Source organism: Clupea harengus, chromosome 24, assembly GCF_900700415.2.
Source record: "Clupea harengus chromosome 24, Ch_v2.0.2, whole genome shotgun sequence".
Taxonomy (NCBI): Eukaryota; Metazoa; Chordata; class Actinopteri; order Clupeiformes; family Clupeidae; genus Clupea; species Clupea harengus.
In genome coordinates this window covers 1,472,707-1,485,206 of record NC_045175.1, presented here as the reverse complement: position 1 = coordinate 1,485,206, position 12,500 = coordinate 1,472,707, and the positions used below count along the sequence as shown (strand labels likewise).

The 12,500-nt window shown below is 45.8% G+C and overlaps 1 protein-coding gene across 12 annotated transcripts in view; it reads left to right on the top strand.

The window, feature by feature from the left end:
- The window catches only part of cacna1ab (calcium channel, voltage-dependent, P/Q type, alpha 1A subunit, b), a 164,989-nt gene that overhangs the window by 136,805 nt on the left and 15,684 nt on the right, over positions 1-12,500 (top strand). For 4 of the 12 annotated variants that reach the window (XM_042703635.1, XM_042703634.1, XM_042703629.1 and 1 more), the window contains 5 exons: positions 5,695-5,800; positions 6,595-6,702; positions 9,211-9,314; positions 11,412-11,524; positions 12,078-12,201. In XM_042703635.1, the coding sequence (XP_042559569.1) occupies positions 5,695-5,800; positions 6,595-6,702; positions 9,211-9,314; positions 11,412-11,524; positions 12,078-12,201 (555 nt within the window). Of the gene's footprint in view, positions 1-1,149; positions 1,247-5,694; positions 5,801-6,594; positions 6,703-9,210; positions 9,315-11,411; positions 11,525-12,077; positions 12,202-12,500 lie in introns of all 12 variants that reach the window. The other 8 variants (XM_042703636.1, XM_042703632.1, XM_042703628.1 and 5 more) reach the window with 4 other exon arrangements.

Below are 12,500 nucleotides of genomic sequence, written 5' to 3'. Positions count from 1 at the left end.
ACTTGCACTGCCACACTGCCAATGAGAAACCAGGCCGCCTCACGGCAAATCATTGTTTGTTTGTTTGTTTGTTTGTTTGTTTATTCAAATCAACAAAAAAAAAATTGAAAATCCATCCTCCTTTTTTGTAATTCTTTTGAAAATATCTGGTTTGTTTGTTTGGCCATCTGATATAGTTTTGAATGCTTGCTGTCCTACCATTGCCTTGGCAGACTGGGTATAGCAGCGTTGCATTTTGTCCTTGATTGATGGGAAGGGTGGCAGGGGGACAGAAAACTGCATTGACGTGACTTGGCCATTGTGCACACTCACTTACTCACTTACTCACTTACTCACTTACTCACTTACTCACTCTCTTACTCACTCACTCACTCACTCACCTACTCACTTACTCGCACAACTGTGAGCAGAGGTGCTTTGACCACTTGCCTGTTTCTGAAAGCTCCACTGCTGTTCTATGTGAGTGCGCCCTTACTCTCTTCCCTCTCTCTCTCTCTCTCTCTCTCTCTCTCTCTCTCTCTCTCTCTCTCTCTCTCTTTCTCTTCTATCACACTGTGCAGCTCACATAGAACGGTGTTTTACTGACAGATACTAAGTACTTCTCACACACACACACACACACACACACACACACATCCGCTCCCGCCCTCCTGTTCTGTTCCTTCTTCTGTGCTGTTCTGTTCTGTAGAGCAGAGGAAACCTCAGTAAAAGCTCGAAGTGTACACACACACACACACACACACACACACACACACACACACACACACACACACACACACACAAAGAGACAACAAATACGCTCGCCAATATTCAGTGTCCCCAACCTATAACCAACCAAAACAAATAACCTCTGTGTTTTTGTTTTCTCCTCTTTTGTGTATCTCCACCTTCTTCTCCTCCTCCTTCCCCCGCCCCATGTTTGTCCATCACATTCCTCTCTGTTGTATGTTGTGTGCCCCCCCCCCCCCTCCCTTCCTCCTCCCTCCTCCTCCTCCTCCTCCTCCTCCTCCTCCTCCTCCCTTATGGATATCTCCTGTCGTTCGTCTCCCCTCCTATTTGTTTGTTGTCATTGTCGTTTTTTATTTGATTTTTGTTGGGTTTGGTTGCTTTTATTTTATTTTCCTTTTGTCACCGGTGGGCTCCTGCCAGCGGCAGGATCAGTTACAGTGATATGTATCAGATGCTAAGACACATGTGCCCGCCTCTTGGCCTGGGGAAGAGGTGCCCGGCGCGGGTGGCTTACAAGGTAGAGAGGGCTCTGCCCGTAATAATATCGTCCACCCAAAAGGGGGCGCCAAAACGCTACCCTCGCAAAAAAAAAAAAAAAAAGATCTTAATCATACTCTGTCCGTTCTCTGTTAGTGTTGGTGTGGTTGGTGAGCGCTGTTTTCTTCTATGTGGGGGTTTTCATTCGTTTTTTTATTTGTTTGTTTGTTTATTTTTTATTTGGAAGTGCTGAAAGCTGCGGGGGGGGGGGGGGGGAATGAAATGTAGCCGTTAGCCAGTCAGAAGAGTCCAGTCCCACATCCACAGGAGAGGGGGAACGGGGGGAAGGTGCCTTGCCAGCCCTTCTGCACCGTGACAACGGGCCAGAAACCTACCGCAGGAACAGGAACATCGCCCAGCGTAGTCAGGGTAGCAACCTTCTCACTATATGTCCTAAACAAATAGTGTAGCTACTCACCCTGACATAATTCACCCTCAAACCATGACTTCACAGCGACCCAATAAGCCCAGAGGTCATCAGTTACTTATGGAATAATGTCCATTCATCACAGAGATACCAGGAAACTGCATTAAAGTGAGTACTTTAATGTAAGTGAATTTAGCTAGCTCCATTTAGGAGGTTCGTGTGTCCATTAGACAGTGCCCTTCAGTGGGGGAGCATAAAGTCACCGTAGTGCTAACCGAGGCCCGCGTGTGCGTGTACAGAAGGACCGGGAAGGGGTGTGTGTCTTTGGTCCTCCGAGTCTCTCCCTCCTGTGGATGGTACACACACACACACACACATACAGATACGCACACACACTGTAATTCAAATGTATCTAGGATCATACAGACATTTAGCTATAGATCTTATTGTATCCAGAGGCGCAATGTAAACACCAGCCCCTGGGTCACAGGTCACAGGTCACAGGTCACAGGTGAGATTAAGAGGGTCCCTGCTTCAGAGTGCATGGATTAGACACCAGAGGCTAGAGTTAGTGGTTATGGCAAGAGAAAGCCCTGTCTCGTTTGTCCATCATTTTATTTTATTTCCTTTTATGGGAAGTCCACAACCAGAGCCACGACAAACAGTCGTTTTCCACCTGTCCTTTTGTTTTCCTCTGTCAATGCAGTTCCAATCTGTCTCCGTTCCCTATCTCTTTCTCTTTGTCACTCTGTCTCGTTCTCATTCTCTTTGTCACTCTTTCTATCATTCTCTCTTTCGCTATTTTCCTCCTGGCTCTGCTGTTTTAAAAAAAGAAAAAATCTCTGTCTATTCCTCTCTCTCTCTCTCTCTCTCTCTCTCTGTCTACCTCTCTGTCTATCTCTGTGTATCAGTCTAACCATCTATCAGTCTGAGTGTATGTCTGTCTGTCTTTGTCTATATAAAAACTCTATGACTCATCTTTATAGATTTGTTATTCCAGGAATACAAGTACCAGTATTTGATCAATAAGATATGCCCAGTCATGTACCCCAGAGGAGGAATCTGGATCAATTCCACTCCAAAAAGGGGAATATATTTGTATCCTCAAAGGTCATTAAGTGGGACCGAGGAGACATGATACCTCATTTGAAAAATAGTATTGATAACCAGCATGCCTTAACTGCTAGGTTTAGGACGCTAAGAACTGTTAAGGGAAGGCTTTCTCTTACGGAAACTGCCACTCCCAGTGAACGGCAGTGCTTCCTACCCATAGTGTTGGGTAGTGTGGAGCTATATTGCCAACCGTCTCTATCACTACAGGCCAACAGAAACCAAAACATCAATACCAGTTTTAGACAAATTATTTTTATTACAAGCAAAAATATGCACCATAACATCTCACCAAAAAGTACAACTTCTGATAAGCTTGTTGTAGAAAATGATGGAGGTTTTTGTTTCTAACGCTTCATTTGTTTCGCTTTTTACCAATCTCTACCTTTCCTCACATTTTGTTTCAATTCTTGACTTTAATTTTCATAGCAGTTCATCAAGACCTAGCTTCCCTTTAGCATTTGAGGAATCAATTTGGTTTGAGTCTCCTTGTCTGCATTCCCTAATCCATTTCCCACCAAACTACGATCCGTGGAATGACCTGGGAATCTGAAAGTTGTTCTTTATTATGCTAAGCTATCTTCCTATCTCGCTAACTTAGCCAAGATGGCTGCCAAGTTCAGGGTTTTGAAGAGATATAGCAGAAAAGTCTCACTGGTCTGCCACATACTTCAGATGTGGCCATTCATTTGACGCCAATACTGTCCAGAATTTGGCATCTTTTTGGTTTCCGTATTAGGCTAACATAGCTAATAGCCACATTATGACCATTTCATACAGTTTCACACAAAGTCAGTGATTTTAGCATTGACAGTTTTGCCTCACAGTGTAGCTGCTTTATTTATTCATATTTATATTTATGTCCATTTGATACAGATGTTTAGACTTATGTCACATGGACAAACCAAAGCCTCATTATCAACTGAGCCCCTTTTCTAAAAAACAAATCTGCTAGCCAATAAACTGAAATGGCTATTTAAGAAAGTGCGAACGAACAGGCCCTGGTTCAATTGTGTTTCATTGATAAGACAGATGCATTGAATCGATATAATTGGAGGTCAGGAAAGATGTATGTAATAGGTCCGAAATTGATCTCACTGCTGTGTGTGAAGTAGTTATAGAGACAACATATTCTTTGAAATGGAGTGGGAAAACCACCAATACGCTATATCAGGTCATTTTTCTTTTCTTTATCTCGCTTTTTTCTTTCTCTCCCTCTCTTACTCTCTCTCTTTCTCCTCTTCTCTTTGTCCATATTTGCCATCTCTGATCATGTCCCTTCTTTGCCTTCTCTCTCTTATCTGTGTGACTCCATTCCATGGCCTTCCAGTCTAACTGCGCTAACTGCTCTACCCGTCACCCCTTATCCTACCCGACACCTGGTCGGTTCCAAAGAGGCAAACATAATTCAAATAAAACCAAACAAAACAGATAAACATTTACCCTTTCTTCCCTTTTTAAAAATGGTGTTGTCTAGGGAACGCCACTCCTTTACCCCCCCCCCCCCCCAAAAAAAAATCCTTCCTTTCCAAGACGCGACACCCGCATTGAGCATTGAGAGATCAGTACCAATTTGGATTTAGTGTCAGCTATCATCTTCCAAGTGAATCCTTTAACGAAGACCACAAACCAGGACCCCCCCCCCCCCCCAATAAACCTAAAAGACGCCAAACAAAGACACATTGATCACAAGTCAACATTACTCCAAAACACGAAAGAAAGACAAGAGGCAATGAAGATGATACTCTCTGTGCGCGGCTGCACAACTGCTAGTGCTGTGAACAGGGGACAGGGGAGGGGGGGGGGTGCATGCCTTTTGCATGCTGCATGTTCGTGGGTTAGGGGGGGGGGGGGGGCGCACTTGCATGCTCTGTTGCATGGTCGAGCTGAGGGAATGGCGTCTTGCGCCTCAAACCGATTGGCTGCTGCTGCTGATGTGACCTGTGAGTGGTTGCCGGACGAGCTTGAAAATGGCCGCACACACTCCGGCCGGCACACACACACACACCACCCATGTTCACTCACTCACACACTAATGCCATGCCATGTGCTTGTTCGTGAGCGCCTTCATGTTCATGTTTTTCTTTTTGAAAAATTCAAAGGTAATACCCAATGAGTGAAGGCAGGCATATCTAAAAATATTGCCAATATTTACAACTAAAGGCTTTGATTTTTATATACCTGTTCACTCATTGGTGGAGGTACAAAATGTCTAATGACCAAAGCTGATCGGTAGGGGGAGCTCAAAAAGATTTAGCCCCAGCCGAACAATGTCACTTCCTCCATAATAAACGCAGACTGTAACGTCAGTACTGCCTCTCTTTATCTGTGAGGGTTCCAATTAAGTTTCTTAATTGAGGTGTGTGTCTCTGGTGAGGTGTTAGGAGGTGAGTGTGTGGAGTTATCTCACTGTACCTGTGTACCTGTGTGTGTCTTGTGCATACAGAATGTGTGAATGAATGCCCATACAGCCATTCACACATCAAGCAATGTTGGGGACGTATAGGTTGGTCGTCGGCGGCCATTTTGTCTTGGCATTTATGTGATCCCAGCCCTCACAGATATCAGTTAGACAGAAATACCAACCTCCTACCTTGTTGATTTCAGCATGACACCCAGTAAACTCAGGACAATTTGGTCTCTGGGACATAGAGATAGATTCATTAATACAATTAGATACAAAGGCATGACACTGGCATTAAATCACTCGTTACTGCGGCCATGTCAAACGTTCAGAGATCTGAGCACAGGATGTTGGATCTAGAGAGTCCAACACAGAGGAAGTAGCCTGGGCTGCTGTCTACTGAGCTCCTACCTACCGTCCCTCAGTTTCCCACTGCCCCCCACCCCGTACCCCCAAACCTGCCACTGAGGGGGGTTCAGGGGTACTTGCCTTTCCACTGTTGGCCCGCCCAAAAGCTCACTGAGCCCACTGATTGGCCTGTCCACAGAGGCTGCTGCGCATGGACTTGCCGGTCGCCGAGGACAACTCGGTGCATTTCAACTCCACTCTCATGGCCTTGATCCGCACGGCTCTGGACATCAAGATTGCAAAGGGTATGATGGGACGTCCCAGCCTCTCTTTTCTATTTCCCTCCTCTCTGTCCTCCCTCTGGAGCTCTGACTTTATGTCACTTCCTCTCTAACCCTGCAATTTGATTTCACCACGACACGACTGTCTTTTTCTCTTTCATTTTTGAACTTCCTGACTACCTCTTTATAACTTTACCTGGAGAGGTCTACTACCTCTCTTTCTCTATAAGGTTGACGTTTTAGTTCTCTTGAATCATCCCTAATGCCATAATATCCTTAACAGTCAGAACACAGCCCACAAATTACTCATGATTATTAAATAAATATTCCTCTGTGTGTGTGTGTGTGTGTGTGTGTGTGTGTGTGTGTGTGTGTGTGTGTCTGTGTGTGTGCGTGTGTGTGTGTGTCTATGTGTGTGGTTAAAATTTAACATTTTTTTTGGGTGTATGCATAATTATTTGTGTGTTTTGGATCGTTTTTGTATTTATATGTTATCTGCTTTTGCATGCTCTCTCTTTGTGTGTGTGTGTGTGTGTGTGTGTGTGTGTGTGTGTGTGTGTGTGTGTGTGTGTGTGTGTGTGTGTGTGTGTGTGTACAAACACGGGTCTGTTGAGTGTGGCTGAATGGATATCTGTGCGTGTGGATCTGTGTTTCTGTGTTTCTGTGTGTATGTGTGTGCTCTGTGTTTGTATTGGCCTGTGTGTGTGTGTGTGTGTGTGTGTGTGTGTGTGTATGTGTGTGTGTGTGTGTGTTTGTGTGTGTCTGTGTGTGTGTGTGTGTGCCTTTGTGTCGATACTGGTCCCACCCACCTTACTCAGGGGGCGCAGACAAGCACCAGATGGACGCCGAGCTGCGCAAGGAGATGATGGCCATCTGGCCCAACCTCTCCCAGAAGCACCTGGACCTCCTGGTCACGCCGCACAAGTGTAAGTTGCACAAAGGGTTTGTAGAGGGCGGCGGCGGACTCCCCTGCCAGCCCTGCGACCGTGACGACCGCGACGATCACCACTCATCCGAGGACAGCTTCTCTCAGCCAGTACCACTCACCCGCTCGGCACCCTCCGATCAGGCTCCCCACCCTCCACCTCCACCCCCCGCTCCAGACCTCCCTCAACCTCCCCCTATTTGTCTCTCTGCTAAAGTGCTATCTCTCTCTCAGCTAATCTATCTCTCTCAGCTAATATATCTCTCTCAGCTAATCTATCTCTGTCTACCAATGTAACTCTTATCTCTCTCTGCTAATCTCGCTCAATCTCTCCTAATCTAGCTCTATATCTATTTGCACATTCAGTTGTATCTTTCTCTGCTAATTTAGCTCTTTGGCACTGTAGTACCAACTCTAAGGCTGACCCTGATGGTCTTCCTCCCTCAGACTCTCTCTCTCTCTCTCTCTCTCTCTCTCTCTCTCTCTCTTTCTTTCTCTCTCTGTCAAATTCTTTGCACGTTTTTCAGTGCCACCCCCCCATCCACCCACTGCTAAAATCCTCCCTGTTTAGAAACGAATGCTGCACAGCTCACCCATCTTGTAGAATGTAGCTGAAGGTTTATCTGTTTTGTCAGCCGCCATGTTGTCATGTTGACTATGCTACGTTGACAACTTGGTTTTGCTACGTAGTCTTTTGTTCGTATAGCATACAGAGCCTTAAGAACTGTATGTGTGCATAGGAGATGACGCATGCTTATATGATTTCACAGAGCACTCTTTACAAAGAAACCCCTTGCCCTTAGGAAATAGTTGCACACATGGATGGTACAGTATGGCAGATGATGATAGAGGTGATAGTTGCATGTTTCAAGGTGATGTTGAAAACACATATTCCACATGCAAGCAGTTGCGCATGGCACTAGCTTTGTATACCCTGCTCACCTTGAGTCAAGTAGTAGAGTCTTTGAGTATTCTGCTATTTTATCACCGTTTATCGCTGTCATATGATTAAGTACCTTGATCAACAAAAGATGAAGAACCTGCCTATCCATCCTAGCTTATCCATGAATCTGAATGCATGTTTTGTTTCTTTGTCCTTACACCTACATGTCTAGACACCAAGGAAATTAAACGCTTAGCATGGACTGTCCATTCAAAAACCCAATGGATCCATCTGAAAGGAAATTGAACTCCCATTTTCCTTGGCCCATCACTTGAAGTTGTACAAACAGCCAGTTCACTGCTCAAGTTAGCAGACAGGTTCAGATGAATTGATTTTTGTTCTCCTCCCCTCCCCTCCCCACCCCTCCCCACACCTCAACCCCCTCCTGCTATATTGTCTTGGCGGTTTCCCCTCCCAATCCATTGCCTGTTATCAGGGGGTGCCTCCCTATAGACAGCTTTTCTATAGAAGTCTTTTCACTTCAGGACTTCAGGACGGAGGGCCCTAGAATAGGGTTTGCAGAGCTCCTCTGAAAGGCCTCAAGGCTAACAATAATTAGCACAGAAAGCCCTGGCCTCAAGGCTAACAATAATTAGCACAGAAAGCCCTGGCCTCAAAATTGCAGCAACACGTATATCTACATGATCATTTTAATGGCTATCAAGGATATAGGATAGCCTACAACTGGCAGTGTATGATTCATTCAAATATATACCATAGCATATATTAGTTACAGAAATGTATAGATAAATATGTACTGGTATATGATAAATGTTGATATACTGTATAGTAATTACAGTTGTGGCATGATGATTACGTGCTGATAGGTAGGAAGATATTGATTAATGCATGCATAGTCAAATATAGTCTGTTCTTTTTGTAATATGAATAGTTTTGCAGAATGAAGTCTATGTTTTGCTTGTTATTTACAGAGCACAAGAGCTAGTAGTAGTAGAAATATTAGTATTAGTAGCATTAGTATTATTAGTATTAGTTTTTTTGTATTTTAAAGTCGGGAGGACCTTGGGCAGTTACACCATTGAGCTGTCACTGCTACTGTCGTAGCTCAGTGAATAGCTTAAGTATTCTTACCTCTCTGAAGCTCCAAATTTTTCATTTCCTACAATATATGTTACATGTTCTATTCAAACTCCAGATGCTAATCTGGAGTCTTGAGGAAAATTTGAGCTCCATATTTGAAGAACACAGCCACAGCAAATGGCAGCAGTTGTGCCAACTCACTGTAGTGACTCCACATCATGGTGAAACAGCTCTTAAGTCCTTCTAGCTTATAGTCTGCACTTGGTAGAGTTAAGAGTCGCTAGATGGTCGATGCTTCAAAACAAGGTATCTATCTGCCTGTGAAAAGACTCAGCTCTGTGGCGTACTATATATCGTGAACGTATACGTCTGTGCTGTACTATACGTGTGTTGTATATATGTACTCGTGTCGGTTTTGGTGTCGGTGTTTGTGGCATGCCTTGTCTCCCACCCCCATACCCCCCCACGGCTCAGGGTCCCATCTCGCCCCGTCTAATCGTACAGGGTAACTTGTCCGTTTCTCAGCAGCGACAGACCTGACGGTGGGGAAGATCTACGCGGCCATGATGATCATGGAGTACTACCGCCAGAGCAAGGCCAAAAAGCTCCAGGCCCTCCGTGAGGAGCAGGTACCAGTTTGTGCCCCATGCCCGTCCCGCCCCACACCAGACCCTTCACCCCAAACCCCCCTCAGCAGCAGGGAACCCCTGCACCACTCTCTCAGAAGCCTATCGTTTAAGCATGAACGTGTTTAAATTACTTCACATATGTTTAGTATGTTAAATCTAGGATAGATACTCCTGCAGGGTCAACAAAGCAGCATGCTAACTTGATTGTAAGGGCAACGTGCTCCAGTGTACTTTGCTAAGCTAGTTTACCTTACCTTACCACCTACTTTGCTAGCTTAGCTAGGTTGTCTTAGCTAGGATAACAGTAGCTCCCATGAAGGTAAGCTAAAGCTAAACCTAAGGCTGCATCCCCAGGACATCCCCTGATCCAGTGCTTAACCACACTATTTATGACCCTCCGCTACTCAGCTTTGATGCTATAGTAGCGATCCGCACTTGAACTCGCTTCCTCTGCCTCGAACCTCCCCTGGACTCCCTTAAACAATGCATGAGAGGTTTTTGGAAAGGTATGTAGAAGAACTGGGTTGGGATTACCAGTGTAGATGTACTGTATATGCAATGATGATGATGATACAACATGGCCGTTTGTCAGTGTTTTGTCTCCGTCACCCCTTTTGATGTGTGTTTTGGATGCTTCATCCACTTGCCCGAGGTGCAGTACCCATATCTCCACTAGGGGGGGTGCTCTAAAACTGAATAGAGTACAAGAGAGGAGCCCCAGGTGTAGCAGATCTGAGGACTAATCTGTATGTGATGTGGATACTACACTGTAAATGGGCGAGTGGAGGGCAAGTGTTCTTTTGTGTTTAGTTTTTGTCTGTCTGTCCAAGTGTCTCTCTTCCTGACTGTCTTCATGTCACATGACAGTGCCCAGCAGGTGTACTGCCCCATTTTGGTTTGTATGTCCAAAGTCTGTACCCAACTTCCCTTCATGCCATCGCATTTGCAGGCTCTTCTCAACCTCAACATCGGTGGTGCAGTTCTGGTGGTGATGAGTGGGTGTCCCCTTCCATCCTCTCTCTTCCCTGTGGACCCCCCCCCCCCCCTCCTCCTCTGTGTCTTCACATGAATGATATCTGCCCCCCTCTCGGGCTGTCTGTAGTTACATGTCTCAGTGTGGTCTTTTTTTTTCTTTCTCACTCTGTCTCTCTCTCTCTCTTTCTCTCTCTCTCACTCTGTCTCTCTCTCTCTCTCTTTCTCACTCTGTCTCTCTCTCTTTCTCACTCTGTCTCTCTTTCTCACTCTATCTCTCTCTTTCTCACTCTGTCTCTTTCTCACTCTGTCTCTCTTTCTCACTCTGTCTCTCTCTCTTTCTCACTCTGTCTCTCTCTTTCTCTCTCTTTCTCACTCTGTCTCTCTCTTTCTCACTCTGTCTCTCTCTCTCGCTCTCTCTTTCTCACTCTGTCTCTCTCTCTCTCTCTCTTTCTCACTCTGTCTCTCTCTCTCTCTCTCTTTCTCACTCTTTCTCACTCTGTCTCTCGCTCTCTCTGTCTCACTCTGTCTCTCTCTGTCTGTCTCACTCTGTCAGAGCATATCCTCCTGGACCATTGCTGGGTTATTTGTCTCCGGTGTCTTTATTTGTATTGTAGATGTTTTTATACCTTTTTTTCTGTTTGCCGCCTCTATCTGCAGGCTGTTAAACTCCCGACTTTCTGTCATATTTGTCATCATTGCATCCCTTTTATTTTGTTGTCATATTTGTCATTGCATCCCTTTTGTTTTGTTGTCTTGAATGCCTCAACCCCTCACTTTCTCTCTGCTCTCCTTCTTCTAACCCCCTCTGATGATTTGAGGTCTTGACATACGAGTGCCCCAAGTAGACAGGTCAAAACTCTTGATCAGTTGATCTTGAGCGTCTGCAACATGGTTTCTCCTGCCTGTACCATGCCCGTGCTATTCTGATTCTCCTCCCCCCCCCCCCCCCCCCTCACCACCAAACCAAACCAAACCAAGCTAACTAACCACCAACCAACCGCCTGCAGAAGAAGGTTGCTCCCTTCTGCTCTGCGATTGGTTGTGTGATCTCCCAGCACCTTCCCTCCGTGTTCCTTAAGTGTGTCTGACCCCACCCCTCCGGCCATGTCGTATCTCACACAGAACCGAACGCCAATTATGTTTCAGCGCCTGGAACCCTCCCCGAGCCAGGAACGGGGACCAACAGTGGGGGTCAACGGTGTCCCCCCGACGCAGCAGGAGCCTAACAACAGCCTGTGAGTAGCCCCGCCTCTTTTCCCAACCTCCTCCTCCTGATTGGCCACTGTCTACTTCTACCTGCCTTCTGTCCTGTATCTGCCCCTCCCCTCTGAGATCTGCCGTGCCTTTCTCAGCGGTGGTGGTGGTGGTGGTGTTGCGTCTTTGTGTCTTTTATTTCTTCTTGCTGGTTGTTCCTTTTCTTCTTCTTTCTTTCAGGTGGCCTCGCTTTCTGTGACTATCAGTTTTGTGATCTTTCTGTGTGTGTTTGTTTGTCTGCATTATAATTAGCATTTGTGAGAAGTGTGTGTATGTGTGTGTGTGTGTGGGTGTGGGTGTGTGTGTGTATACGTCAGTGAATGACAGTTTCTATCAGTGTGTGTGTATTTGTGTGTGCATGTGTGTGTGTCAGTGAATGTCAGTTTCTATTAGTGTGTGTGTATTTGTGTGGTGTGTGTGTGTGTGTGTGTGTGTGTGTGTGTGTGTGTGTGTGTGTGTGTGTGTGTGTGTGTGTGTGTGTCTGTGTGTGTGTGTATTGTGGAGTAGCCATTGATGGTTGTATTTGGGTGGCAGACCTCCTGAGGGTGTCATGACTGAGAGCCAGTCGTGGGTGACGGCCAAAGCTCAAGAGACGGGAAACTGGAGTCCGGACCAGCCCTATCCCGACGACACCCACGACAACCGTCATAACTCACAGGTATCACACACACGCACACAAACACACACACACACACGCACATACACACACACACACACACTTATGCTCAATTACAGTAAACAGCAACATGCCATCCCTCCTTGCCTCCACGAGTGTTACAAGCTGATTCAGCTGCTAAGAAAAATTCCTCTGTTACACACACACACTCACGCACAAAAAATCACAGCTAGGGCACTGTCCTGTGTGTCAGTGCATTACTGTGTGGACTGCATGGTTGGAGGTTGTGTTTTGAGGCCTCTGTTGGCCTGTGTGTGTGTGTGTGTGTGTGTGTGTGTGTG